The following is a 27,766-nucleotide window of genomic DNA, read 5'->3' as shown; positions in this document are numbered from 1 at the left end:
TGGTTCCCGTTTCTTGTTCGACCAACTTCTTGAAGTTTTTAAATTTCTCAAACGCATCACTCTTTTCTTTTAGAAGCAGCAACCACCTATAGCGGGAGTGATCATCGATCAAAACAAAGATGTACCTGTTTATTGCAGCTGTAGATGGTGTAATGGGTCCGCAAAGATCTCCGTGTATAAGCTCAAGTACCTTTGATGCATGATATGCTGTAGCTTGAGGAAAAACCTTTCTATTTTGTTTTTCAAGTAAACATGAAGCACACACTTCTTTTTTAATGGGTAAATTTGGTATACCAGCAACAAGCTCTTTCTTCATCATCATCCTCATGGTTTCTAGACCAATGTGGCCTAACCGTGCATGCCACCTTGTGGTCAACAACCTCCATGACTACTTTATAAAGTCAGTTTCTTGATCTATTAGCTCTTACTAACAGATTTCCATTGCGATCATACAACGTTAGGTAATCATCTCTCATCCTAACTTCACATCCCGATTTTGTAGCCTGTCCAAGACTTATGATCTTACTCTTTAAGTCGGGTATAAAATAGACGTCAACTAGTACCTTTTTGTCATCATTCTTGCTTACAAACAGAATTGAGCCCTTTCCATTTATGTCTATACGTGAGTCATCTCCGAATCTTACTTTTCCCGTGACCGTCTCGTCAATCTTAGAGAAGTAATTACGATTTCCAGACATATGATTGCTTGCTCCGTTGTCTAAGTACCAAACGTTACTTGCATCTGTTTATGTTTCGCATTTTTTTGGTTATACGATCTTCTCGTTAAGAAAAACAACTTCATGCATCATTAACTCGTCAGCCTCTTTAGTATCATCATCTTCGGCTACTTGTGCTTCTTGGAGTTTGAGTAACCTATCGGGACAGTTTGATGCATAGTGCCCTGTTTTATCACAACGATAACACACTACTTTGGATATGTCTCGGTCTTGTCTGTATCCTCCATTCTGCTGATTTCCGAAGCGACCTCGTCCCCTACCTCAGCCAACGAGTATTCCGCCTTGACCTCTTCTTCTCCCTGAGCCATAGTTTCCTTGGTAAGATTGTGAATCCATATTAGCATATAGAAGTTTTCCTTGATCATTGGGTTGATCTTCTTCTTCTTCTTCTTCTCGTATTCTCTCTTCATATACTTTTAGCCTTCCTACAATATCTTCGAAGCTCGTGGTGTTTAGATAAAGGACTTGTTCGAGGGATACAATGATATGAATATACTTCCTCCGAGGTAAGCTCACAATGATATGAATATACTTCCTCCGAGGTAAGCTCATAAGAAACTTCTTCACAAGTTTCGGTGCTTCGATACACTCTGCCAAGGCTGCAGATTTCGTGGATAATTCTGAAAGTTTTCCGGCGAATATATCAATGGTGTCAGAGTCTTTCATATTCATCCTATCGAACTCAGAAAACAACGTCTGTAATCTTGCTTCCTTCACCCGGTCTGCTCCAACATATCTTGCTTGTATCGCATCCCAAACAGCTTTGGAGGTGTCAAGGTTTCCGACTTGTAAGATCAAGGCTTCCAGGATGGATTGGAATAAAAGTGCTCTGGCCATGTCATCTTTTCTCCATCGGTTCCTCCTGGCTCGATGACTTTCCACACTTTGTGTACCTTGAGAGTTATTCTCATTCACATTGACCATACCGTGTAGTTGGTGGCGTTGAGCATCAGACATTGTATCGATGAGAAACCTCCTTCCTTAGATGGCAAAACTTCTTCTTTAGGTTTTGTGACAACCCGTCCCGCGGACTCCACTAGCCCACCGCTAGCTGCCCCAACAGACCGTCCGTGGACCCTGCTAGCCCACTGCTAGCCGTCCCAACGGACTCCAAGCTGGCCCTGCAGATCAATTGGTGACAGCTTTTCCTGTGGGAAGGTTGTTAAAGGGTGAGGACTAGGGTTCGAGGAACGTCTGGTGCGCCAATAACCTACTGGTGGATTGGGATATCCACAGTGATGGGTTAGGATCGATGCCCTGCAGGGCCAGCTTGGGGTCCATTGGGACGGCTAGCAGGTTCCACGGACGGTCCGTTGGGGCAGCTAGCGGTGGGCTAGTATAGTCCGCGGGACGGGTTGTCACAGGTTTTGTGGCAACGATTTCACTCATGATTTTGAATGATCAAAGTACTTAGTTCAATATTGCTCTGATACCAAATATTGAATAAGAATTTATATCAAAGATTGTATGTATAAAAGACTCTCTCTTTTATTGCTTTAGAAAACTAACTCAAAAACTAAAATTCTCAACAATCTCTCTTTCAAAGCTCACATAGTGCAATATCTCTGCATCTCCTTTTATTTAAAAACCTTAGAAAACTAACTTATTTTAGATAAATCCTAAAACAAAAGTATGTATATTTAGTTTTTCTCCTAAATATACTTTTCTTAAACTCCAAGCTATTTCAAGCTTACTGCAACATGGATTAGACGGTGGAATGTTAAAATACTCAATCAAAATAGAAATTTCTTAAATTAATGTTTCAATGTAATAATCAGATCTTTTGCACATAAATAACAATAAACCTATTTTAATATATAGAGGATACATAGATAATTAGAATCTACCATCAATTACACCAAATTAAAGGTTAACGACGTCTTTAATTGTATCTAGTACTAGGATTTCACCTACAATTATATTTATCTCAAAATTAAATCGATCGATTTGTTATATATATCGTGTATATATATGAGTATCTTGAAGTTTCGAAGCTGCAGCAATTAGGTTTCCTTTGTTTTTACATCATACAGCCAAAGCCTAGATCTATTAGAGTGCTCAGCAGGTAAGCCGCACACATCACACATGGATACGCCGAACGATTCGTTGAGAGAAAAGGAGAGCCAAAAAGTCTCTGAAAATAAAGATTGGTCCAAGCTTTGCCCAGATCTTTTGCGAAAGATCATCGAAAGCTTGAGCTCCATTGGCTATCACCGAGCAAAAATTGTTTGCTCAGATTGGTATAATGTTTGGAAAACATGTGCAAAGCGACGTCTATGTCCATGGCGGATCATATACCAAGATAAAACTTATAAGCTGTTAGATCCCGGTGAAGAGAAGATTTACACGACACAATACGTCGGACTCTCTGACAATACCTATTGTATGGCTAGCTACGGAAATTGGCTGTTGATGGTAGATTGTCGTCTTGATTTCTATATTTTTAACCTTTTAACATGCGAGAAGATCAATCTTCCTTCAATGGAGACTCTAATACGTGGTGGTGCACAAGTGAGATTCGAGCGATGCGGTGAGTCAGGACGCCGCGAGTGGGGACACTTTGTTGAGCCTTGTCGTAAGGATCATGTGTCGGAAGGCATCTACGGATGCAAACGATCAGGAGCTGTTGTGTGGATAAACGAGAGGACAGGGGATTATTTCGTTGCTTGGATTTTCAAACAGCATTACGTGTTCACATACAAGAAAGGAGATGATTCGTGGTGGAACTGGAATAGTAATTGGCAAACCGGTGGCAAAAATTTAGGTTATCTTGATTTGGCTTATAAGAATAGTAAGCTTTATCTGTATACTACCGATGATCATATCAAGATTATCGATTTCTCTGGAGATTTCCCCAAGGAAGAAACCGAGAATAACCCCTATAAAGATCATCGTTTTTACTATCCTATGATTGCTATGAGTGAAGGCGAATATATTATGAGGAGGAGAATAGCCATTGAGAAATCAGGAGAGGTTTTGGTCATCTTGAATTTAATAAAACGAGAAGAACTTTTCTTTTACATCTTTAAGATGAATCCTGAGAGTGGCAAATGGAAAAGGGTAGCTTCTATTGGAGATGATGAGATGTTGATTTTGGATCATGGGGTTACAATAAGAGCACCGGTTCAAGATGTTGGTGATGGAATAAAGAGTGGTTCGATCTTTTTCGTTGAAGATTGTGATCGTTGGCCACATTATTTTTGCTATTCAGATTGTGGTATCTTTGATATTGCCACAACAAATATTAAATGGCTTAAGGAGTTTCGTGAACGTACGAATAGAAGTCATTGGTTTGCTCCAGGATTTTGATTAGTCTTTTGACGTCATTAGTACTCTTCAATTTTTGTCAAGTGATTTTGTTAATTTTTTTTTTTGTTAATAATTTAACTTTAGCATGAATTGTAATAGAATGCTCAAAGGGTAACAACTCCAAGGAGAAGATTATGTCAGCCGTTTAACTAATGAACTAGCAAATCTAAACTGAACTCAACAGGAAATCTAATCTGATAAGGATAAAGACAAGTTTATGTCAGCCGTTGACTTACAAGTTGTTAAGGTTTAAGAACTTAACAAGCGTCGACACTCTTTTCTGACCATAATAACCAAGAAACTTGCTTTAGACGAAACATAGTCAATGAAGAAAAGATTAAAGCTTGCTGAAAGAAAAGAACACAGGGCAATATAATGAGTTCACGACCCATTAACCAAAGTTACGTCTCGTCGAGGCTTAGCTCGGAATCCATAAGTTTTAGATGGTGTGTACAAACAAAAACAATACAAGTGACATGCCTTATACCGATTCTTGCCCAAGAAAGGAAAACAATAAACAAAGCTTATGGAAAATAAGTTAATTCTCTATTTACCACACCAGTCTACCTCTCACACGTCTCTCTCTCTCCCACTCGCAACCCTAAATCCAAAAGTGATACATATGAAGCGCAATATCCTCCTATACTTATCAACACAAGCTTTATTGGTTGTTAGCCTTTTTCAGTCTTCTGGTTCCAAAAGCTTGACCTACTCAAGTTTAATTTCCATCCACCTCAGTTAATCTTTGTGTTGTCCTTGTTTGATATATGTTTCAAACAACATAAATTTAAAAAGAGAAAAGGATTCATGACTCAAGAGGAAAGCAACATATGATGAGAGTTTGACCAATGACAAATTGACGATAATCTGGGCGGGTTGACCTCGCAGTAAGAATAATTTACTCGAAGAGTGTCTTCGAAGCAGTGTTTTAAAATTGGACCCACCTATCATTCTTGCTGAATTAAAAACTCACATTTAGGTTGAATCGCTACGACCGGTCGATGATCAATACTCTTACGACCCGGATTGAATATAAAAACGGATATTTTCTAATTCACAAGAAATCAAGTCACAAACCTTGGCTTAGTTAGGGATATATATCTAACTCTATGTTATCTTTTCTGACTTTTTGTTGGAAGATAAGATTTGAACAAACAATTTGAAATTATGCTTATTGAATGTATGAATTGGAGTGGTAGTATGTAGTTGGGAGTATTAAAAAAAAGTTTTCTAGGAAAATTGGCCAGACTTGTTTATTTGTATCGATCTTTTCTTTAGTCTGCAGTAATCAAACCATATCAGTTGTTTTAAATTCATGCATAGAAGGTAGAAGTAGTTGTAGAGCAGAGTTTGAGTGAGTGGCCGTTGACCAACAAGGAACTTGTAAAAATATTAGTTCTTGAGAGGTATAGAGCTATCCAGCTATACTATACATGTTAATCAATAAACGTTTTGATCATCAGAACACATTGGAGAGTAACTCCAAGGTACTTAACTGTAACACCGCGGTCCAAAATTTGTATTTTGGAGGTGGGTGTCGAAACCAACAACTTTTCAGTGGGCCAACTTAAGTCAAAACGTTCATTTTATTGTGTTTAGGGTTTGGAAGCCCAAGAGTTTGATATAATAGGTCTATTGTCGACATTCTTAACTTGGTTTTGCCGTTTGTCTCTTCTGCAAAAGGGAGAAAGCTTCCAGAGAGTTCTTGGAGAAGTTATGAGCATGTTCCTGAGAGATCTATTCCTGTGGTTAGAGATCTAAGATTGTGAACGTGTTAGGAGCATGTTGTGGTTCTTTCTTTGGTGGTGTGTTATCTATTTCTCTCTGTTTTGCAAAGGTGAGTGCGTGAACATGGCTTATCTAAGCTAAGATATCTGTTTATGTGATTCTATGAGTTGTGTGATTGATTCCTTTGGGTGTTTATGTGCTTTACGTGACTCATGTGGCTTGGTTTAACTTCTGGGAATGCCTTAGATGCGTGTGAGGTGTTTGGAGGCGGATATCGGAGCTGGACATCAAAGGAGATTGATGCTCGACATCAGTGTCGGTCGACATCAAGGTGAGGACGACGCGTGATGCGGACATCGATCCTACCACCCAAACCATTGAACTAGATCCTGTATCACATCCTGTACCAGAAATACAAGAAGGTCCTATGATGTGACCAAAGGCTAAACAGCTCAGGAAGAAGTTTAAATTAGTCGTGCAAGATATTGTAAAATCCCTAAAGCTGAAGGACGTCAACTATCTGTACCACCATCATTCCGCCACAATGGATATGATCACATTGCCGAGGAAGAGCTTGTTGAAGCCTTCACCCAAATGAGCCTTGATCAAACCAGCTCCTCAGCTATGAAACCTCTTTTGGCAGGTCAAGGAACCCCTAGAAGCCAAGACAAGACATTGGAGCTGCAAGAGACGTGCGATACAAGCTTCACTTCCAAGAGCGATCAAGATAGTGAAGATCAAGACCAAGACATTGAGGACATGGACGAGCATCAAGAGACTGATCATGATACTCTAGAGGAACTCCAGGAAGACCCCTACTTCAAGAAGCAAGCCAACAAATAAGTACAAGACAAGAACCCTGAAGTAGTTCATCGAGTAGTAAGAGAAGTGATTCGGAGAGCATCTATTGGGCCTACATCGCATCTAGGTAAGTTCTATACAATATTTTTGATCTTTGCAGGTCTAATAAGCCCCAACAACGGCTAGAAGACGTGCTCATCACGAGAGTTAAAGTCTGATTAGTATTTTCCTTATTTGTATTATTTTCTTACCAAAAATAATGGTTTTATGTTTGATTTTATTTCTTTTCCTTTGTTGCATTATTTTGCATTTATTTTCGGCCTTAGGGCCAGCTGAATGACTCTTATAAAGTCCCTTTGCAGCATTTGTGCGATTTTTCACCTTTGATATTAATAAAACACTGAATTTTCTTACTTCTTCTTTTTAAGTGTTCTTGAGAGAATAAGCTTGTTCTTTAACTTGTGTGTGAGATTCCTAAAGGATGAGTTCGTATATTGTATTAGAGACCAATCACATCTCTGTGGTGTACTTCGTTCGGCCAACACTTCTCCTTTTACCGATCCTACACAAGAGAAGTGACCGCCATCGTGTCAGATCTACATCATTGACCATCTTTCCTTCACAAGAGAGAAGCGACTGCGAGCTTGTGAAGCCATAATCTCTATCCGGTACAAGTCTCACCACCGAGTCTTGTATCAGCGCGAGGGCTTTGGTAAGTATCGGTCGACACCATGTGAAGGTGTCAGTCGACAGTACTAGGATTTTCGGGGATGTCGAGCAGGTGTCGGTCGACACCAGTTGACCAGTGTTGGTCGACACCTTCCTCAGCAGGCGGCTGATGTTGTGTTTCCTTTGTGTATTGCCTGGTTTGTTTGTTATTTGTTGATTGTGGCATGTAGAGATCTTATTGCTTGTGTGTCTAGCCCAAGAGATGGGAAGATTGTCTCACTAAGTATTTTTGGAAATACTTATGCATCTCTTTTGTGTTACGGTGCATGTAAAGGCAAAGTGTAATTATCAATAAATAAATTATGATATATCAACTCCCCCAGACTTAGCCTTTGCTTTCCCTCAAGCAAAACAGAAACTTAGACCTATGAAAGAGGTTTGAAAACAGGGAACTCACTCAACTGCATGATGATTCTTATTTACACTCTTCATTTACCTGACTCAAGAACTTACTTCTTATACTCAACCATGATTAGCATCAACATTCCTTACTCAAATCCCACAATCATCTGGAATCTCTGAAATCTCCATTGTCATCTCATTATATAAATTAAAGCAAGTACAGGTGAGTTCTTACCTTGGGTGTATCGAACAGTGGCATATGGATTCTCTTCAGGCCAAGACATTCTTCTTACATCTCCTTTCCTCTCCCTTTTCTCACTTCCATTTTTTTTTCTTTTCTTATTTCTTAATCAAAGGTGTAAGCGAATACCGGGGTCATCGGTAATTTACCTACCCCTCGCTTCCAAGCTTTGTGTGATCATTTGACTCAAGAGTAGAATAATGAGGTCACTGGTAATTTACCTACCTCTCTAAACTGATCAAAATCATCTCATCTTTTATTCTCTTTTTTTTTAAAGCACTGAAGGGAAGAGAGAGGGGAGACATACTTTGAAAAATTGCATTGTCTTGTATGGCCTGAAGAAGAAGTCTAGTCCATTGATTTCCAACCCCAAAGTAAGAGATTAAGTCCGGTTAAAATCCTGATAAAAGTTGAGACAACATTAGATCAATCAGATATCCATTGAATAAGGGCTTTCAGGATTGTTGATAAGGCTCATAGTCTTTCTAAGCTTCAGTTCTGAGATCAAGCATAAACAAGTAATCATTAGAATGTTAGCCAAATAAGAGAAATCATTAATCAAGATCATAATTCCCAAAGACAAAAAGAAAAATTTGAAAAATTTGACTCAAACTTTATGGTTTTGACTGACACAACTGAAACTCAAAAACAGAAAACATAGTTACTAACTAACCTCCCCCAGACTTAAACAACACTGTCCCCAGTGTTATCAAGTAAGAGGAAAGCAACAATAGAAATAAAATAAACAAAAATCAAAATCAAAAGAAAAAGAAAAACCTACCATTGGGTTGCCTCCCACTAAGCGCTTGTTTTCAGTGATTAGCTTGACTGTGTTGGAGCTCAGGCATCCGGAGGAGCAGAACATGGCATTGAAGTCCTCTTCATCCAAGGTGGTGTATAAGCTTTAGGTGCATGAGGCTTGCCAAGGATGTTAGGAACAGGACCAGGGCGGGACTTAGGGATGTGTTTGCTTCTCTTATGTCCTGCAAAATCATCAACATAAGAAACAAGCGCTCTACGATAATCTCGTGGCTTGGTTAACTGCAAAACAGTTTTTATCTCTTTGAAATTCTTGTTGATGATAGGAGGAATTTTAGGAGAAGAAGATGCATACCTTGGCCTTACCTGAGGGCACTGGAGTGTGGATTGATGACTCTTCTGTTTGGGAACAGGTTTCTGACTTGGAGCATCAGTTTTGGACAAGCTTTGTCGCGGTCGTGGAGGGGTGTCGATCGATACCCTCTTGGTGGCATCGATCGACACTGCTTCTGATGCTTGTGAATTTGCTTCTCTGTAGCTTATCTGAGCAATCTTCTCAACAGAAAACGTCTGTCCATCAATGGTAGGAGCTCTCCTCAGTTTATCCATCTCAAAACTCATACTCAAACCATCCACATTCAGTTCTATGTGTCCCTTCTGCACATCAATGACTGCATCAGCTGTAGCCAAGAAAGATCTTCCTAAGATGAGTTGGATCTTTAGGCTCTGTATCATACTTCAGCACCATAAAGTCAGTGGGAATCATGAAGTTGCCAACCTTAACTGGAATATCCTCTAAAACACCTTCAGGAGTTCTTCGGGATCGATCAGCCAAGATAAGAGAAATCTGAGTTGGCTTGAATTCTGTCATCCCAAGTCTCACAGCAACAGAATGTGGCATCAAGTTGATGCTAGAACCAAGGTCACAAAGTGAGTGTGCAAACCTTCCTGTGAAGATAGAGCAATCAAGTACAAAGCTTCCAGGATCTGGTAACTTCTCTGCAGTCCTACATTGAATGATTGCACTCACTTCCTTAGAGACAACCACTTCCTGCTTTCACTCCTTCTTCTTCTGAACAGGCTGGTTCAACAGAATTGCACTGACATCTTTTGTAAGAAGTGCTCCTTCTTCAGGGCTCAAACCATTGGATACCATTCTCTTCACATACCGCTTAAGAGGTGGTGAAAGCTTTACTGCATCAATTAAAGGCATCTCAATCATCACCTTGTCCATCATTGCTTTGCATCTAGCTTCCTCCATCTCTTGCTTAGACTTTCTTGGCTTGGGAAAAGGAACCTTAGGCTTGTAGACCCTTTCAGCAGCTAGAACCTGAGATTTTGCAGTGTCTGGGTTCGTCTGAGAGGAGTGTCGATCGACACCCAGGTGGTGTCGATCGATGCCATCATCTGAAACCGAGAGATTGGTCGATTTCTCTCCGTTTTCTGCAGAAGCAAATTCACCATCACCTTCATCTCTCACTGATATGGCATTGCAAGCATGTCTGGGGTTTGACTCAGTTCTTACTGGAAGAACACTCTCTTGTCGGTTAACAAACCCAGCAGTCTGTGCAACTTGAATCTCCAGCTTCTTAACATGAACATTCAATGCATCAATCTTCCCATTCAGCTCAGTGTAGACATTGTCAATCTTCCCATTGAATGTCAGTGTCAGATGCTCTTGTCCTTGCAAAAGCTGCTCAAGCATGGCTTCCATTCTACTCTCTGAAGAATTCTTAGGAGGTGGAGACTGATAAGATGAGTTCCCATATATCCTTGTATAGCCATTGTTCTGTTGTTGCTGCTGATACTCTGGCTTGGAAGTGTAGCATGAAGAGTTCCCACTGTAAGGCCTATTGCCTTGCTGATTTCCAAACCGCTGTCCCTGATTCCCATACACATAGTTCACATCTTCCTCTTGGTGTCCTTGATCAGGTTTTGGCTCATATGTCTCAACCTCAGCAGCAAAATGAACAGATTTCTTACCCATAAGGAGATTATGCACTGAATCCAGCTTAGCATTAACAGAAGCTAACTGGTTTGAATCAAATCCTCCATGCAATCTCTTCCTTTCATCATCTGCTCCCTTAGTGCTATTGCTAGAAGCCACATTCTCAATCAAAACTTCAGCATCTTCTGGAAATCTTGTTTTGAAATTCCCATGACTTGCAGCATCCAAAGCTAACTGATACTTCCAGTCACACCCTCTGAAAAAGATACTCAGCAATTGTACCCTTGAAAAACCATGGTGTGGACAATCCCTCTGATAAGCTTTGAATCTCACCCAAGCTGCCTTAAAAGCTTCATCTAGTCTTTGCTTGAAAGTAGATAGCTTGACTCTCAACTCATCTGACATTGCATCATCATAGAAATGGTTGAGGAAAACCACTTTGACTTGTTGCCAAGATGTTAAAGATCCAGCTGGCAACTGCTTCAACCACTGAGATGCCTCTCCTGCAAGTGAGTATGGGAAGAGCTTGCAGAATATGAAGTCCTCAGTCACTCCATTAGCCTTGATACTGGTCACCAGATCCTCAAAATGCTCAATATGGTCCAGAGGCTTCTCATTGGGCAAAGCAGAGAAAGGTCTCTGCCCAACTAGCTGAAAGTACGCAGGTTTCAACTCAAATTCGTTCCTCTGGAATGGAGGAGGAACAATAGCAGACCGGTTCTCGTACTGTCGTCGAACTGGGTTCTGTACGTGGTTGGCAGCTCCACGCACGTCTGCAGGTGGGTGTCGATCGATGCCACCTGGTTGGTGTCGATCGACACCAAGGTTTGGATCATCAACGACACCAGCTTGCTGGTTCACGACAGCCTGCTCGTTGACAACAGGTTCAGCAATCACGTTTCCTTCCGCATCAAGCTTTTGGCCCTGCTCATTGCGCAAGTGGCCCCCTTGATCCCTCAAAACACCAGCCTCATCACGCATCAGAATGATCGTATTAACCATCTTCAGATATTTGGCTGCATTTCTGTTCTCACGCTCAAGTTTTCCCAACTCTTGGTTTGAAAGCTTCAGAATTGGACCAGTCTTGTTGCTCCTTGTGTTAGGCTTATTAGGCATACACCTGAAACACACAAGAGAGAAGAAAACAAAAGCGTGTTAGTTTGAAAATAAAAAGAAAAATTTAGACAAAATCTAAAACTCAAATCTAATGGTAGATCAAAGAGTCCCCGGCAACGGCGCCAAAATTTGATATGCTCAAATTTAACCCTGAGCTACTCTCTCAAATTAAGAGATCAATTGTAGTACTTAGGGATCGAATCCAGAGACTCTAGACTACACAATAAATTATAGAGTTTTTCAATTATGCAAAACAGATTTAAATTGAATTAAAATAAACAGTGCAAAATATTAAATAAAAGCTGTTGTAAATTCAGAAGATCAAAAAGCTAGGTCTATGGAATTTCTCAGGAAATTATAAAATATTAAATGAATCAATAAATTAGGATTCAAACAATTAAGAACAGATCTAGAACTCTAAACACTTTTGTAAATTAATTCAGTTCTCACTGCAAATAATATCTAAATTTAAAACCAGAAAATCCAAATCTCTTTGTAAAATTCTAGGTTAAAAATCAGCAATAAAATCAGGTTTAGATTGTTCACAAAATTATTAAATCAAATCTCTTTGCAAGAAATAATTTTTCTCATCAAAAGGTTTTATCAGGAAAATCAATTTATATTCTCATATCAATTTATTTTCCTAAAGTATTAATTCTAGATGGCCAATCAAGGATTAATATGAAGAACAACCTAAGATGAAGATCTAGATAGATAAAGAATCCTAAATAATCAGATCTAATAATTCATAAAATCCCTGTGAAAAACCCTAAACCTAACAAGCAAACTACTCAGACATATTCAATGAAGAACAAAACATAATTCCGAATAATAAGCAATAGAGATTAAAAAGAGTAAGAAGGGAGTTCAAGAATGCTTCTCTACAAAGCAGATATGATCTCTCTCTCCCAAAGCTCTCAAAATCTCACAGGGATGCAGGAAAAATAAAAATTGATAGAAAAAAACTTCAGGGTTTGCAAAAACCTAAAAACTATATATATATATGTCCTAAAACACGTCAGGGACTTATGTTGCAATTTTGGAAGACTTTGGGCAATTTTTGTAAATTTTCCAAAACTTGGGTCTTGAGTCGGTAGAGATGAGTGTCGATCGATGCCTCCTATCTTGGTGTCGGTCGATGCTCCTGCTTTGATCCGAGACCAAATTGATTCTTCAAGATTTATGCTCCAAAACATCCAAATTGCTCCATTTTGCTCATTTCATGCTAAAAATCTGTAAAGACTCAAAAACAATCTAGAAACAAATGATAAGACACTAAAAGACTTCTTATATCATGGTTAAAAACCACAAAAACCATGATATATCAAACGTTATGAAGAAGAGGATGTTCTAGTGACTCGATTGATTGTTGTTTGGCTTCTGTTAGGTTGCTAGAGTTGGGTTATTAGAACCATATTAGGTTGCTGGTTAGTTGTTTTATGATATTATTGGAATGTTGAATCTTTGGTTATTCGTTTATTCGTTTATTGGTTATTGGATTTATTAATTTAATGATTTTGGTTATCCGCTATTTATATTGATTGGATTAGGTTGTTAGTGAGTATGAGATCACTAGTAATTATTGTATAGAAAAAAATGGATCGGGTTGTTTCAGTAATAGTCATCAATTAGTTGATCCTTTTAATTATTACTGAGCTACGATTGTACTTGTAATGCTTATATTTGCTGGTCTACAAGGTGAGCTCCCCGGGTACTACTGCCTCGATCTCGTATGCCAATGGAAAAGGCTGTCTCACCAGAGCTCGCAGACAGGCTACACAACAGACCGATTTGTTGGAGCACGTTTTCTCGACCTCGCATTATCGCAGATCTCAATGCCCCCATTCCAGATTCGGACCCCACACACTGGCTTCACTAGAGATACCACCCTGGCTAAAGAGACGGTGCAGTTGGTCGTCGAATACTAAGCTATTTACTGGATTTAGCTTTGTGTCATAAATTGATAGATAAATGGCCTTAAAAGTTTAACAAAATACTATATTTTAATAGATTTGCTAGAAATGTGGTCGTATAAAATTACAATAGATTTTTAATCAACATAGATCACGACCGGTGCTACCAGGTGATTTATAAGACAAATATTTTTGTAATTGGTTTTTTTAAAGAGAAAATAGGTAATAATCCATGTTGTTGCACGAGGTAAAATTTTTGTTTGAGATATTACATTGGGATTGTAAATAAAACTTTATATTGGTTTGAATTCATCAAATTTATGAAAGTTTAAAATATTAACCGTTTCACCATAAATTTTAAATTGACATGATGGCGGATCTGGATCGAATGTGAACCGAATTAGTGATCGGCTAGCTTTTTATCAAAAACTTGAACTATCAAATCAGATAAAAACCATAAAAAAAAACTGAAATTTTCATGAACCAAATGATTTAAATAAAATTATTAATCCGGTCAAACCCGTCCGCTAAGCCATCCCTCAACGGGTTCAAATATTTTGAGCCGCAAAATGTCTTTGCATCTGTCCCGCTTAAATTCGTGAGAACCGCGGGTAACCCACATGCCTTTCAATAAATCATTTTTTAATATATAAAATATATTTAAAGCTTAATCTTAATTTATATTAATAAAATTGTGTGATAAATTTTTAAAGAATAACACATTTTTTTTGTTAAAAACACAATGACATATAGCTGTAAATAATAAATCAAAATGAGATTGAATAACTAAATGTGTCTCAGCTATTGGTATAATATTATTACTTTTTCATTTTTATTAGACTAGATTTTCTAAATTTTAAGATTTCTGTAAAAACACTATAACTACATATTTATATATAATGTTTAACTACAAAGTTGGCCAAATTAAAATATATATCCAAGTCATTTCAATTGGTGATCATACATTTTTAGCAAAAGAATAAACGTTGAGCCAGTTTCAAATGATCTTCGATTCTTTCACCATTGTAGCTTTATAAAATTATTAGAAAGGTAATATTATTTATATTTCTGAAGATATGATTTTAAATATATATTTTCTTACATCTCATAATATAGTTAAATTATTATATTACAATACATAGTGAAATTAATTTAATTCCAAAAATATGTAGAGAAAAATATTTATCAATTTTTGAATAATATTTACCAATTTTAGAATTTATAGGAGCAAAATATTGTGTGTATAAATAAATTGAATAGCAGCAGTGACAGTTGACAAAAAAAAATAGCAGTGGCAGTTTTATGTAATATTATGGAATATTAAGGTTAAATAATAAATTGGGTACAGAGCTCTCTAGCGACGACACGCTAACTTTTTTTAGAGAATGCTTCTCTTTTAATATATATAAGGGATGTTATAATGAATAAATTAATATTTATGTTATATTTTATGTAGAATTATGATTAGTTTGATTACATATTGCTTTAGTGTACTTGGTTTTTGAGTTCTTCATATTAGAGGGATGTATTATTTTTTTATCTTCTATAAATTTGCTCTAGTTGTATATACAAAGCTTGTAATATAGTAAGAGGTATTAATATTAAATTATTAACTAACTATTTTGTAAATGTAAGAGTTTTAGTTAGGAAAGTAAAAGATCTACATGTAGTGTTTTTTTTTTTAATTAGTATCCTGTAAAATATGTTTTGAAAAGTGTTCTTGAAAAATCTCTTTCTATGCGTCCAATTCTCAAGCTGATAGGCTAATGCTTTGGGAGGATATACAACATAATTGCAATTTATTTGCGCAAGGTCGACTACCATGGGTAGTCTTGGATGATTTCAATGAAACTTTGGCCTCTTCGGAGCATTCTCGTGGCACCACTCTTGTGAATGCAGCTAGTCTTTCGAGTTTTCAGTCTCTTATATCGGGCTGTGAGCTAGATGATCTAGCCTTTGTGGGTCTCTGTAATAATCAATCTAACCGTTCTATTGGTTAAAAATTGGACCGTGCTTTAGTAAATGATGTATGGGGACATGTTTTCCCCTCTTCTTACGCTAGTTTTGAGACTTGTGAAGTTTCTGATCATTTTCGCTGCAGTGTACACCTCTCCAATGATTCTCATCACGTTCGTCACCCGTTTAAATGTTTTAATTATCTCGAGGAGCTGCCCCAATTCCTCTCCATTTTTCTAGAGGTTTGGGATACTTTTGAGCCTCTCTTTTTCTCTAGATCAGCGCCGCTGCTCTTTAATCATAAGCTAAAGCAACTTAAGTTCAGTTTACGTGCTCTCAATCGTGAGAAATATGGAGATATCCCAAGGAGAATGAAGGACGCATATGATGAGCTTTGTGCGTATCAAAATAGAGCTCTCATAACGCCAAATCCATAAACTTTTGAGGTAGTATCTGTAGCTGCGGACTCTTGGAATCATCAGGCTGGGATAGAGGAGCAATTCTATTATCAAAAATCACGATTAAATTGAATGACTTATTGTGATCATAACACAACATTTTTTTATCGTACAACGTGCGTCGAAAAATGCCATTTGCCGGCTTACTTCCGCAACAGAGAAAGAACTCAAGGATTTACCACAAATAAAAAAAGAGGCAGCGGCTCATTTCCAATAGTTCCTCCACCCAGACCGTATAACCTTGTGGTCGCTTCTAATGTATTCTTAGATGAATTAATCTAGTTTCACTGCAATGATCATGCTGCCATGTCAATGGTCCGTGATATTAATACAGAGGAGGTGCAGAATGTCTTGTTTTCAATGCCTTTGAAGAAGGCGCCTGGATCAGACGGCTACCCAGTGGAGTTCTATCGGCTTGGCCTGTTGTTGGGAAGGATTTCACAACGGTGGTCCAATAATTTTTCATGTTTGGTTTCATGCCTCATGGGGTAAACACTACCATCCTCTCTTTGATCCCCAAGTTACCGGACCCTACTATGATCAAAGACTACCGCCCCATCGCTTGCTGGAATATGTAATATAAGGTTGTCTCAAAAATTCTTGCAAACCGGTTAAAGGAGCTGATGCCAACTTTGATTGAACCAAATCAAACTGCGTTTATCAAAGATCTTCTCCTCTTGGAAAATGTCCTTCTCGCCTTGGAACTTGTCAAAGATTACCATAAATCTACGATTGAACCACTTAGTGTCCTCAAGCTTGATATTTCTAAAGCTTTCGACATGGTCGTGTGGCCTTTCATTGTCGCAGTTTTAAGGGCTATGAAAGTTCTGGATCAGTTTGTTCATCTGGTCAGTATATGCCTTTCCACTGCTTCCTTTTCAGTGGCGATAAATTGGGAACTTGAGGGTTTCTTCCTGAGTTCAAGGGTTCTTCAACAAGTTTGTTCGCTATCCCCATATCATTATGTCATAGTGAACAATGTCTTGTCTCATCTTTTAAACAGAGCAGCGCTAGGGGGTCATTTTGGTAGTCACCCTCGCTGTAGCAGCGCTAGGGGGTCATTTTGGTAGTCACCCTCGCTGTAAGTATATGGGACTGAAAAGACCTGACTCTTTTTCTCTCTTTTTTAAAATAATATTAAACTAGTGTTCCCAACTCATTAACTACCTAACCCCAATCAAACAACAACGGATAACATAAAATGATACTATTAAACCAATAACCAATAAACCAATAACCAATATTAATTTAACCAACAGAGTCATAAAAACATTAAACCAGCAACCTAGCAACATTCTAACAACTCAACTCTACCAACCTAACAGAAGCCAAAAAACACATCAACGAGCCACTAGAACATCCTCTTCTTCATCGGTTTGATTCCACGATCACACTTTGCCTTTACCTGCACCACAACACATATGAGATGCGTGTGTATTATCATAAATACTCAGTGAGGCGATCCTCCCATCTACTGGGCTATACACACAAACGAAAAGAATATCACAATCAACATACAAAACAAGCAAACCAGATAATACGCAATTCCGCGACCTTGCATCGACTGACGCACGCCTTGCATCGACCGATGCACCTCTTGCATCAATCGATGCTAGCCTCCAAGTCCTTAGCTGCATCAACCGACGCACTCCTTGTATCGACCAATGCAACATCATGCATCACCGTCAAATCCCTAACTACATTGACCGATGCACTCCTTGCATCGATCGATGCAGTCGCGCGACATAACGCCGAATGCGAGCTCCTCCGTCTCCTGTCGGCTCTGAAATTCCAAAATTGACCTCCAAAGGCCACGAAACTCACAAGGAACATTCACAAGTGATCAAACAAGCCAATAACAGCCAAAAATCATAGAAAAATAACCATCAATTCGCTTAGATCAGTCATGGTCCCGAACTCACCTTTGAGAATGACGAACACTGGATCTAAACTCACGAAAAAGCCTCCTAGCAAGCTCATATCACGATCCCCACCACAGATCTCCATTCCACTTAGAAGATCTCTCAAGAATAGGCACCAAAATCTCCAGAAACTCTTAATAACGGCCTCTCTCTTTCTTTTCTATCTTTTTCTCCCAGAAAACAACTAAACTCGGCCAAGAAAGTCAAAGTATCCTTTTATACTCGACCCCAAGGGTTTTTCCTGAATCCAAAACGCAACCGAACGAGCCTTTCACTTAAGTCGACTCGCAAAAACTAACCTTGCATCGACCGATGCCACACCTGCATCAATCGATACACATCCCAAACTTGGATTTCAGTTCACGGATGTTACAATTCTCCCCCACCAATAAAGATTTGTCCTCGGGTCTCAAACAACCATCAGCCAATGACCTCAGTGCAACCGACTCCATGTCCCACACCTCCTCCTACCAGTATACAATGGTTACCTCTAGGCGATAGACTCACGTTCCAGGCATTATTTGCTCTCGACTTTTGGAGTTTCCTTTACTCATAGGTCTTAACCTTGAGTTTTTATTGGCTCCTCATCAGGCCTTATCTTGCATGTTGTAATATTGACTCCTCATCGGGCCTAAGCCCGCATGCCATAATATATAAGGGAACTCCAATATTCATCTCTCGAGTTGCCACCCTACAGCGCTTCCTCGGATCGTCATCCGAAGTCGATATACCATCCATACTCTCAAGCCACAAAGTCTTAGAATATAATGGTACTAGGAGAACTAAGGTCCTCCAAGAGTTGTTCAGGATAAACTGTCATTAGAACAAACAATTCTGAACACGTCTGAGTTCTTTCTCCTTACCAGGTCTCCCTCTCATGGCTCGCGTAAAACATCAAAATGTCCTACCAACCACATATTCCCTTACTCGAATGCCTCATGACCACACAAGGGTCATCAACATGCCAAAAGGCCTGCCACTAAGGCAAACAGATGTCCTAAACAGGACCACCACAAAGGTCGATAATGTCTAAACAGACTGCCACCAAGGCCAAACATATATCCTAAACAAGACCGCCACAAAGGCCAATCAATTATCCTATCAAAGACCGCCACCAAGGCCACACATCCCGAAGGACAGTCACGAAGACCACTCGTCCCAAAGACTCGTTTCAAATACCACTCGTCCCGAAGGACCGTCACAAAGACTATACATCCCGAAGGATTGCCTAAACAGGCCACACGTTCCAAAGAACCATCACAAAGGCCACACGTCCCAAAGGACCGCCTAAACAGCCCACCACAAAGGCCACATAATTGGCTAAATAGCCCGCCATAAAGGCCATACAATGTCTAGGAAGACCGCACACACGGGCCACATAATGACTCAACAGTCTGCCACGAAGGCCACACAAGCCTCACCAAGGCTCACAACCACTACAAATGGAAAAATTCTAACTACCACTTCAAGAAACTTTCCTCTTTTAGCACAAGCTTCACGGAATCTTGTATCCCGAACACCACCTCATCTTGGTACTTAGTTGCACAACCAACTACCCCTAAACGACCAAGTAATGATAGAGTTGGGCTGGAATACTCTATTCCGCTCCAGCCACAGACTACAACTGGGACCAGGCTAGACAAACTCAAATCGCGGCCTACTTCTCGTACCACTTCTTGAATCTTGCCTTCATCCTCACCTCTGACTTTCAAGTCTACTCCTGAACACCATCACAGTCCCATAAGACTCTCATCAAAGGAACCTTCTTCTTCCGAAGTTCCTTGATTATCCTCTTGAGAACCCTCACTGGTCTCATCTCCAAAGTCATGTTGGGCTGAAGATCCTCGGGAATCTTATCCAAAAACTGATCATCCTCGCGGAGACAATTCCGCAGCATCGACACATGGAAGACCTTGTGGAATGCGCGCATAACATCAGGCAACTCCAGCCTATGCACCACCGGTCCCACCTGCTCAATCACCCTGAACGGGCCCATATACCTCAGACTCAACTTAGTCTCTGTCAATGACCTGTTCAGACCCTGCAACATGGCCATCTTCAGGTACACTCTGTCTCCTACCTGAAACTCAAGATATCTGCTCCTCTTATCAACATAACTCCTCTGTCGATCTTGAGCTTCCTTCATGTTCAGCTTCAGAACCCGAATCTTCTCTGAGGTCTTCTGAACAAAATTCGCATCATATATGCTTCTCTCCTCCATCTGAGTCCAGTGTAATGGTGTCCAACATGGCCTCCCATACAACGCCTCATAATGAGTCATCCCGATACTCGCCCGGTAGTTGTTATTTTAAGCAAACTCTACCAAGCTCAGGTGGTCCGCCCAATGGCCACTCCAGTCAAGCACACACACCCTTAGTAAATCCTCCAACGTCTGAATCATCCTCTCTGACTGCCCATTTGTCTGAGGATGGTAAGCTGTAGTCATGTGCACCATAGTGCCCATCTCTGCCTGAAATGCCCTCTAGAACACCGAAGTGAACTTGGAATCTCTATCAAACACGATATTTGCTGGCATCCCGTGCAATCTGACTATCTCCCTTACATACATCTTAGCCAAGACCACTGCTCCATCGGTCTTCTTAATGGCCTGAAAATATGTCAAATTAGTCAGCCGGTCCACAATAACCCAAATCGCATCATAAGTCCGAGACACTGGAAATCCTACCACGAAGTCCATCGTGATCATGTCCCACTTCCACTCTAGAATGGGAAAACTCTTCAACAAGCCGCTTGGAACCTGATGCTTAGCCTTCACTAGCTAGTAGCCATCGCACCTCATAACCCAACTTGCTACATCCTTCTTCATCCAGATCCAGTGATAGTAACGCTTGAGGTCACAGTACACCTTAGTCGCTCTTGGATGAATAGAGAACATGCCCTCAAGATACTCTACCTCAACTCCTCATCCTTGGGAACACAGATCCGACCGTGCACAAGTATGGTACCATTGGTAGAGACCTGATCCTCCAAATCAACATCTCTAGAGGCATTCACCAGCCCCACATCCTTCTCCTCTGCCAACCGCACTCTGCTCAGAAGATCTGCTCGATCAGCCACCTCTAAACCCAACGGCTCCTGAGAGACAGCACACAACCTCAATGCACTAATATCAGTCTCGAACCGAAGCCCCCCCCCCCCTTCCGACTCAGGGCAGATGCAACCAAGTTAGTTGTACTAGGGTGGTAGGCTATCTCCAGATCATAATCCACCACTAGCTCCATCCACCGTCTCTGCACTAAATTATGCTCAGGCTGAGTGAATATATACTTCAGGCTCTTATGATATGTAAATACCTGTACCTTCGAGCAATAAAGATATGATCTCCAAATCTTCAGGGCGAAAACTACAGCAGCCATCTCCAAGTTATGGGTAGGATAATTGTCCTCATGCTTCCGCAACTGCCGCGAAGTGTAGGAAATAATCTTTCCATGCTGCATCAAAACACATCCCAATCCAACTCTGGATGCATCTGTGTAAACCACATAGGACTCACCCTGCTATGGAAATGCCAACAATGGCGTAGTAGTCAGCATCTCCTTCAGGTTTGCAAAGCCCTCCTTGCACTCCCGTGACCAAACAAAAGGGACATCCTTCCCTGTCAACTTAGTCATTGGTCGTGCCCTGCTTGGAAACCCCTGCACAAATCTACTATAGTATCTTGCCAATCTCTGATGGCCTGAATCTTCTCTGGATCTATAGAAACTCTATCTGCGGACACAATGTGACCCTGAAAACCCATCTCCCGCTACCAGAAACTACACTTGCTCAACTTGGCAAACAGCTTCTGCTCCCGCAGCTTCTCCAGAACTATTTTCAGATGCACTGCATGCTCCTCACAACTCTTAGAATAAACCAGGATGTCGTCAATGAAAGTGATGACAAACACATCCAGAAACTCCTGGAACACGCTGTTCATCAATCTCATAAATGTTGCTGGTGCGTTAGTCAAACCGAAATGCATCACCACGAACTTGTAATGCCCATACCTCATCTTGAATGCAGTCTTCCTCACATCTGCCTCATCTATCGGGATATGATGGTAACCCGACGCCAGATCAATCTTGGAGAACCGAGTAGCACCTCTCAGCTGATCCAACAACTCATCGATCCTTGGAAGAGGGTACTTTTTCTTCTCAGTGACCCGGTTCAGACCCTGCTAATCAATGCACAAGTGGAAACTACTGTCCTTCTTAACGAACAACACCGGTGCTCCCCACAGTGACATGCTAGGACGGATGAATCCCTTGCCCAAAAGATCCTCCAGCTGCTTGTTCAGCTCTACAATCTCTGCTGTAGCCATCCTGTAAGGCGCCTTGCATAACGGCGTCGTCTCAGGTTCTAGTTCAATCGTGAAGGGATCAGAACGAGATGGTGGTAACCTCTACAACGACTGAAACACATCTTCGAACTCCTCTACAACCCTGATACCCCCAACCGTGGACTGCCTTCACTAACTCTAACATCGATATAGTAACCAGGTAAGCCTCACGTCCCTTCTAGATCATCTTCCCGGCCTGCATGGCCAAGATCACAAGACTCCCTGAAGTCGGTGTCACTCCCTCAAAAACCAACATCCCTTCTGAACGCTCAAACTCCACTCTACCCCGATGACAATCCAGATGAACCCTGTGATGATGCAACCAATCCATCCCCAGGATAACATCATACAACTCTACGGGACTGATAAGCAAATCCACTGGCCTCGACTCTCCAGCGATCTGCAACATTGTACATCGACGTCAAATCCCTAACTACATCGACCGATGCATTTCTTGCATTGATTGATGCAGTCGCGCGACACAACCGCCGAACGCAAGCTCCTCCGTCTCCTTTCGACCTCCAAAGGCCACGAAACTCACAAGGAACATATACAACCAAAAATCACAGAAAAAAACTATCGATTCGCTTAGATCAGCCATGGTCCTGCACTAACTTTTGAGAATGACAAAATTTGGATCTAAACTCACGAAAAAGCCTCATAGCAAGATCCTATCACGATCCCCACCACAGATCTCCGCTCCACATGCAAGATCTCTTAAGAATAGGCACCAAAATCTCTAGAAACTCTTAACAACGGTTTCTCTCTTTCTTTCTCTCTTTTCCCCCAGAAAATGACTAAACTCGGCCAAGGAAGTGAAAGTATCCTTTTATACTCGACCCCAAGGGTTTTCCTAAACCCAAAACGTAGCCGAACGAGCGTTTCACTTAAGTCGTCTCGCAAAAACCGACCTTGTATTGACCGAATCACATCCCAAACCGGGATTTCAGTTCACGGATGTTACAGGGACTCATACATCTAGGTTTTGCTGACGATATACTAGTCTTCACTGATGGTGTAGCAGCTTCGGCTGCCCAAGGGCTGTTTCGTGGTGACCGGCGGTATGTGTAATGCCTTTTTATGGTTGGGATCACCCACTGATCACACTAAAACAAAAGTAGCATGGGAGGAAGTTTATAATCCAAATGTGGAAGGTGGCTTGGGCATTAGACGGTTGTATGATTCATTCCATGTCTTTTCCCTCAGCCTAATTTGGATATTATTTACCGCCTCAGGTTCGCTTTGGGTTGCTTGGTCTCATAGGTATCTTCTCCCCAACAAATCGTTTTGGAGTGTAAGAGTGGGAATATAGGGATCATGAATTTGGAATAAGCTTCTTGATGTGCGTGGTTTTTTTTCACTTCAATCTTTTACCTCAAAAGACCACACAACTACTGCAAGTGCACAGTTAATCGGTTGGAGTATTTAAGGATCGATCCCACAGAGAGAGAGTTGTTGTTTTAGAGAATCTGTCGGAAGAGATGTAAGGATAGGACTCAATAAAAATGGGGGTTTTGTTGTCACGGTCGTAGTAAGCAATAAACGAAAATAAAAGCAAGTAAAATAAATGAGACAAGCGTTGGGCATCAAGGGGAATCGCAGGGGATCGATGATCTATCTATCTAGAAAAGTTTAGGGTTAGATTATTTATCTAAAACTCGGACTACGAAACACGAATGAACCGTTAACTTATAGATCATAAGCTAACCGTCTAAGATCTCTACACTCCGTTACTCAACTGTTGCAGGAAACGACGCATATATCAAAGCATTTTAAACAGGTTTGATTCTAATCCATGAGATTTCATAGGTAAGGGATATGTGCTTCCTATGACTCCTCACACATCTAAGCTAGGTCAAGCACACATGCAAGTTTTTGGCAAAGCACACACACTTTAGATCATAGTTAGTTCATGAGGCTAACTTAAAGCATTAAGCAAAGACTTAGAATTAAAGCATAGAATAAACAAGAATTTAAATCTAACAAACCCTAAAAATTGCCAGCTAAATTAAGATCATCTCCCCCTTTTAATTATCCCTTTAAACCCAACTAGAAAACTACTCTAGCATGTTTAAGGGAATCATCAAAGGAAGGTTTAATAAACTCATAAACATAAAAGAATAAGTAGAGAAAAAGGATTTAGATATTACTTCAATGATTGTCAAACAAATTTGTAGGATCTTCTTCCTTTAGAAACAAAGTACAAAGCAAATAGAATAGAAAAGAGTTTGGTGAACTTCAAAGCTTCAAGGAGAGGGACAAGAGAGGGCTCAGGTTGTGGCTGCTTCTCTGGTCGTCGGCTCTTAGGGGCTGCTTTGAGGCACTTTGAAGGCATACTCTAAACCCTAGATTTAGAAGAGTATTTATAGAGATTTGTCTAGGTTTAGGGTTTTGTAAGGGTAGAAACATCTTCTATTGTTAAGTGAATGGCAAGAGGCAGCGTAGGAAGGTTCTAGAACGTGGTAAAGACTTGGACTGGGCCTCCGTGGTGGTCGCTGGTCAGGCCTTCAATGAAAGCCCATCGGCTGAATGGTTCTCCTTATATCGGTTTAAGATACGTCTCGGTAAATCGGGCATAACTTTCGGGTGAGTGAACGGATTGACTTGATTCTACTTCAAGGAGAAAGATGACTCTTCCATATTTCCACAGACACCAAGCTCGTCAAAATATGAGTTTTGGAAGTTTTTCAAAAGTTTCCCATACTGTAAAGTTCTGAATCTTTCCTAAAACGTATTTTCCTTGCCTTTTGGTTCTTTTTCCTATAAAATCTACAAAACCTTCTTGAAACCTAAAATAATTTATAATAGACATTAAAGCCTTGAAATCATACTAAACTCTTCCTAAATGCATACTAAAACTATAGCTAAAAAGGGTAAAATAATGATGTTATCACTTCCAAAGTTGAGGCCACTAACCTTCTCTCTTATGTGTATGGAGGTTAGGGATTGTCACTCTACTAGTTTTTGGTGGGATAATTGGACAGGTGCTGGTTTTCTAATAGACATTGTTGGTGATATCGAGCCTCAACATGTTGTTATTGACCGACACACAACGGTGGCTAAGACCACCGACAACCGCAACTAATCTTTACGGCAAGCCAGGGGAAGCATCTACCAAGAGGTTGCTGATATAATATTTCACATCTCTCTTCCGCTCACAAATGCAGGCTGTGATGGTGTCCTTTGGATGTATAAGCTGGGTGAGTATAGATCCTCCTTCTCTTCTAAGTGTACTTGGGACCTCATCCGTGAACCCTCTCCTAAGGTTCCTTGGTCCAGCATTATTTGGTTCCATCAAGCCGTTCCTCGTTTCTCCTTTATTGCATGGCTCGCCATCAAACATAGACTGTCTACGGGATAGAGAATGAGGCTATGGGGTCGCGTTCAGTCATGTCCCGTGTGGTGAACGTGAAAAACCCGTGACTGCCTGTTTTTTGCATGCCCCTACTCATTCTCCATCTGGGTTGACTTGTGTACTCCTCTTTTGAGATGGCTGGTATCATAGTTTTTACGGTTTTTAACCATGATATAAGTCTGTTTTTAGAGTCTTTTAATTTAGCTTTTTAGGGTCTTTTTGAGTATTTGTAGGGCTATGAACCATTTGGCACTGATGGAAGCATAATGGAGCATTTTGGAGATTATTGGAGCAAAATAAGCTAAGGCGATCAAGATGGAATCGGAGCTGAGTGTTGGTGTTGATCGACACTGCCTTGATGTCGGTCGACACAAATGATCACAATCGAAGACACACGAGTTTCTAAAGTCCAAAGATTGACAATGCTGCCCTAAAATTTTCCTTAATTGTAACATTACACCCTTACATGTTTTAGACATATATATAGACTTTTGGGTTTTAGAAACCCTTATGCATTATTTTTGCTGCAACTTTTGAGAGAGAGAAATTCATAGAGCTTTGGAGAGACAAGTCAGAACTCATCCTGTTGAGAGAGATTTTAAACTCCTTTACTCTTTTTCTATTTCTTAATACAATTTATTCAGCTTATGATGTGTTCTTCATTGATTATGTATGAGTAATCTGCTTGTTAGGTTTTAGATTTTTTATTATGGATTTCATGGTTTGTTGAATTTATTATTGATTGGGATTCTTTTTCTTTTTGTTCTTCATCTTAGGTTGTTCTTAACATTAATTCTTGATTGATCACCTAGAATTAATAACTTATGATAATTAATTTAAAACAAGAGTTTGATTGATTTCATGATAAAAAACCTTTGGTGAGCAAAATTATTTTTACAAAGAGATTTGATTTTGTAATTTTATGAACAATCTAAACTTGATTTCAAAGCTGGTTGAATTATTGGATTTTACAAAGAGATTTGGATTTATGGTTTTAAGCTTAGATAGTATTTACAGTGAGAACTGAATTATTTTACAATCGTGTTTAGAGTTCAAAAACGGTGTTTTAGTTGTTTAAATCCTGTTTAGATTAATCAATTTAATATTTGTGATTTCCTGAGAATTTTTCTAGGTCTACCTTTTATTCCTTCTGAATTTATAAAACTTTGATTTACTTTTGCATTGCAATTTAAATACAAACTATTATGTTTAGCGTAATCATAAAACTCTGCAATCTATTGTGTGGTTTTGAATCTTTATGGATTTGATCCTAAGTACTATAACTGCAAAGCTGTTAGTACCTCTAGGGTATTATAATTTGAGCTTATCAATGACACACAACCCCGGATTGGAATGATACGGTCTGTGTTCTTCGAGGTGAAAGGACCGACCTTTTTTTTTAATAATAAATAGTAAATATAATATAGTAAATAATAAACTACAACTAGTGCTCCCATACCCACTAGCCACCTAACCACATTCACAAACAACAGCGGAATAACAAACCAATATCCAATAATAATCCAATAATAAATCCAATAACAATCCAATATCATAGCATAAGTAATATTCCAATACCAAACAACAAGAAACATGAAACCAGCAACGTAGCAATGTTTCTAATGACTCAACTCTAGCAACCTAGCAATGCCAGACAACATCCAATCGAGTCCCTAGAACATCCTTCTCTTCATTGCCTTGATTCCACGATCACACTTTGCCTTTACCTGCACCACAAACACAAATTGAGATGCATGAGTATTTGATAAACACTCAGTGAGGAAATTCTCCCATCTGTTGGGCTATACACACAAGCAATAAGATCTCTATATGCCACAATCAACAATCAATAAAACAAACCAGGCAATACACAAAGCATGCAACATCCGTCGTAGCTGAAAGAAGGGTGTCGATCGACACTGAAAATCTAGTTTCGACCGACACCATACTGGTGTCGACCGACACCTTGCCCGACACTCCCGAAAACCCTAGTTTGTGTCGACCGACACCTCCACATGGTGTCGATCGACACTCGCCAAAGTCTCGAGCCGTCCTCGCGTTGGTGTCGACCGACACCCCAACTGGTGTCAACCGACACCGATGTCGAGCAGCT

At 40.0% G+C, this 27,766-nt stretch overlaps 2 protein-coding genes and 2 pseudogenes across 2 annotated transcripts; 3 read left to right on the top strand and 1 right to left on the bottom strand.

The window, feature by feature from the left end:
* Positions 1-401: 401 nt before the first annotated feature.
* Positions 402-1,694, bottom strand: LOC147937923 (uncharacterized). Its single transcript, XM_087465359.1, has 3 exons — positions 1,025-1,694; positions 774-901; positions 402-668 (listed from the first exon to the last, which is right to left on the bottom strand). Exons 1-3 carry the CDS (start codon positions 1,692-1,694, stop codon positions 402-404), a joined length of 1,065 nt encoding a protein of 354 aa, XP_087321485.1.
* A 1,088-nt stretch (positions 1,695-2,782) lies between these two features.
* Positions 2,783-4,050, top strand: LOC104715115 (putative F-box protein At5g38270 pseudogene; annotated as a pseudogene).
* A 6,833-nt stretch (positions 4,051-10,883) lies between these two features.
* LOC147937922 (small nucleolar RNA R71) lies at positions 10,884-10,984 on the top strand (annotated as a pseudogene).
* A 4,405-nt stretch (positions 10,985-15,389) lies between these two features.
* Positions 15,390-16,016, top strand: LOC147937921 (uncharacterized). The gene is made up of 2 exons (XM_087465357.1): positions 15,390-15,591; positions 15,643-16,016. Exons 1-2 carry the CDS (start codon positions 15,390-15,392, stop codon positions 16,014-16,016), a joined length of 576 nt encoding a protein of 191 aa, XP_087321483.1.
* The last annotated feature ends 11,750 nt before the right edge of the window (positions 16,017-27,766 follow it).

This window comes from Camelina sativa, chromosome 9, assembly GCF_030686135.1.
Source record: "Camelina sativa cultivar CO46 ecotype springtype chromosome 9, ASM3068613v1".
In the NCBI taxonomy this organism is placed as follows: domain Eukaryota; kingdom Viridiplantae; phylum Streptophyta; class Magnoliopsida; order Brassicales; family Brassicaceae; genus Camelina; species Camelina sativa.
Note: the sequence above shows the minus strand (reverse complement) of the source record. Positions and strands in the feature narration are given on the sequence as shown.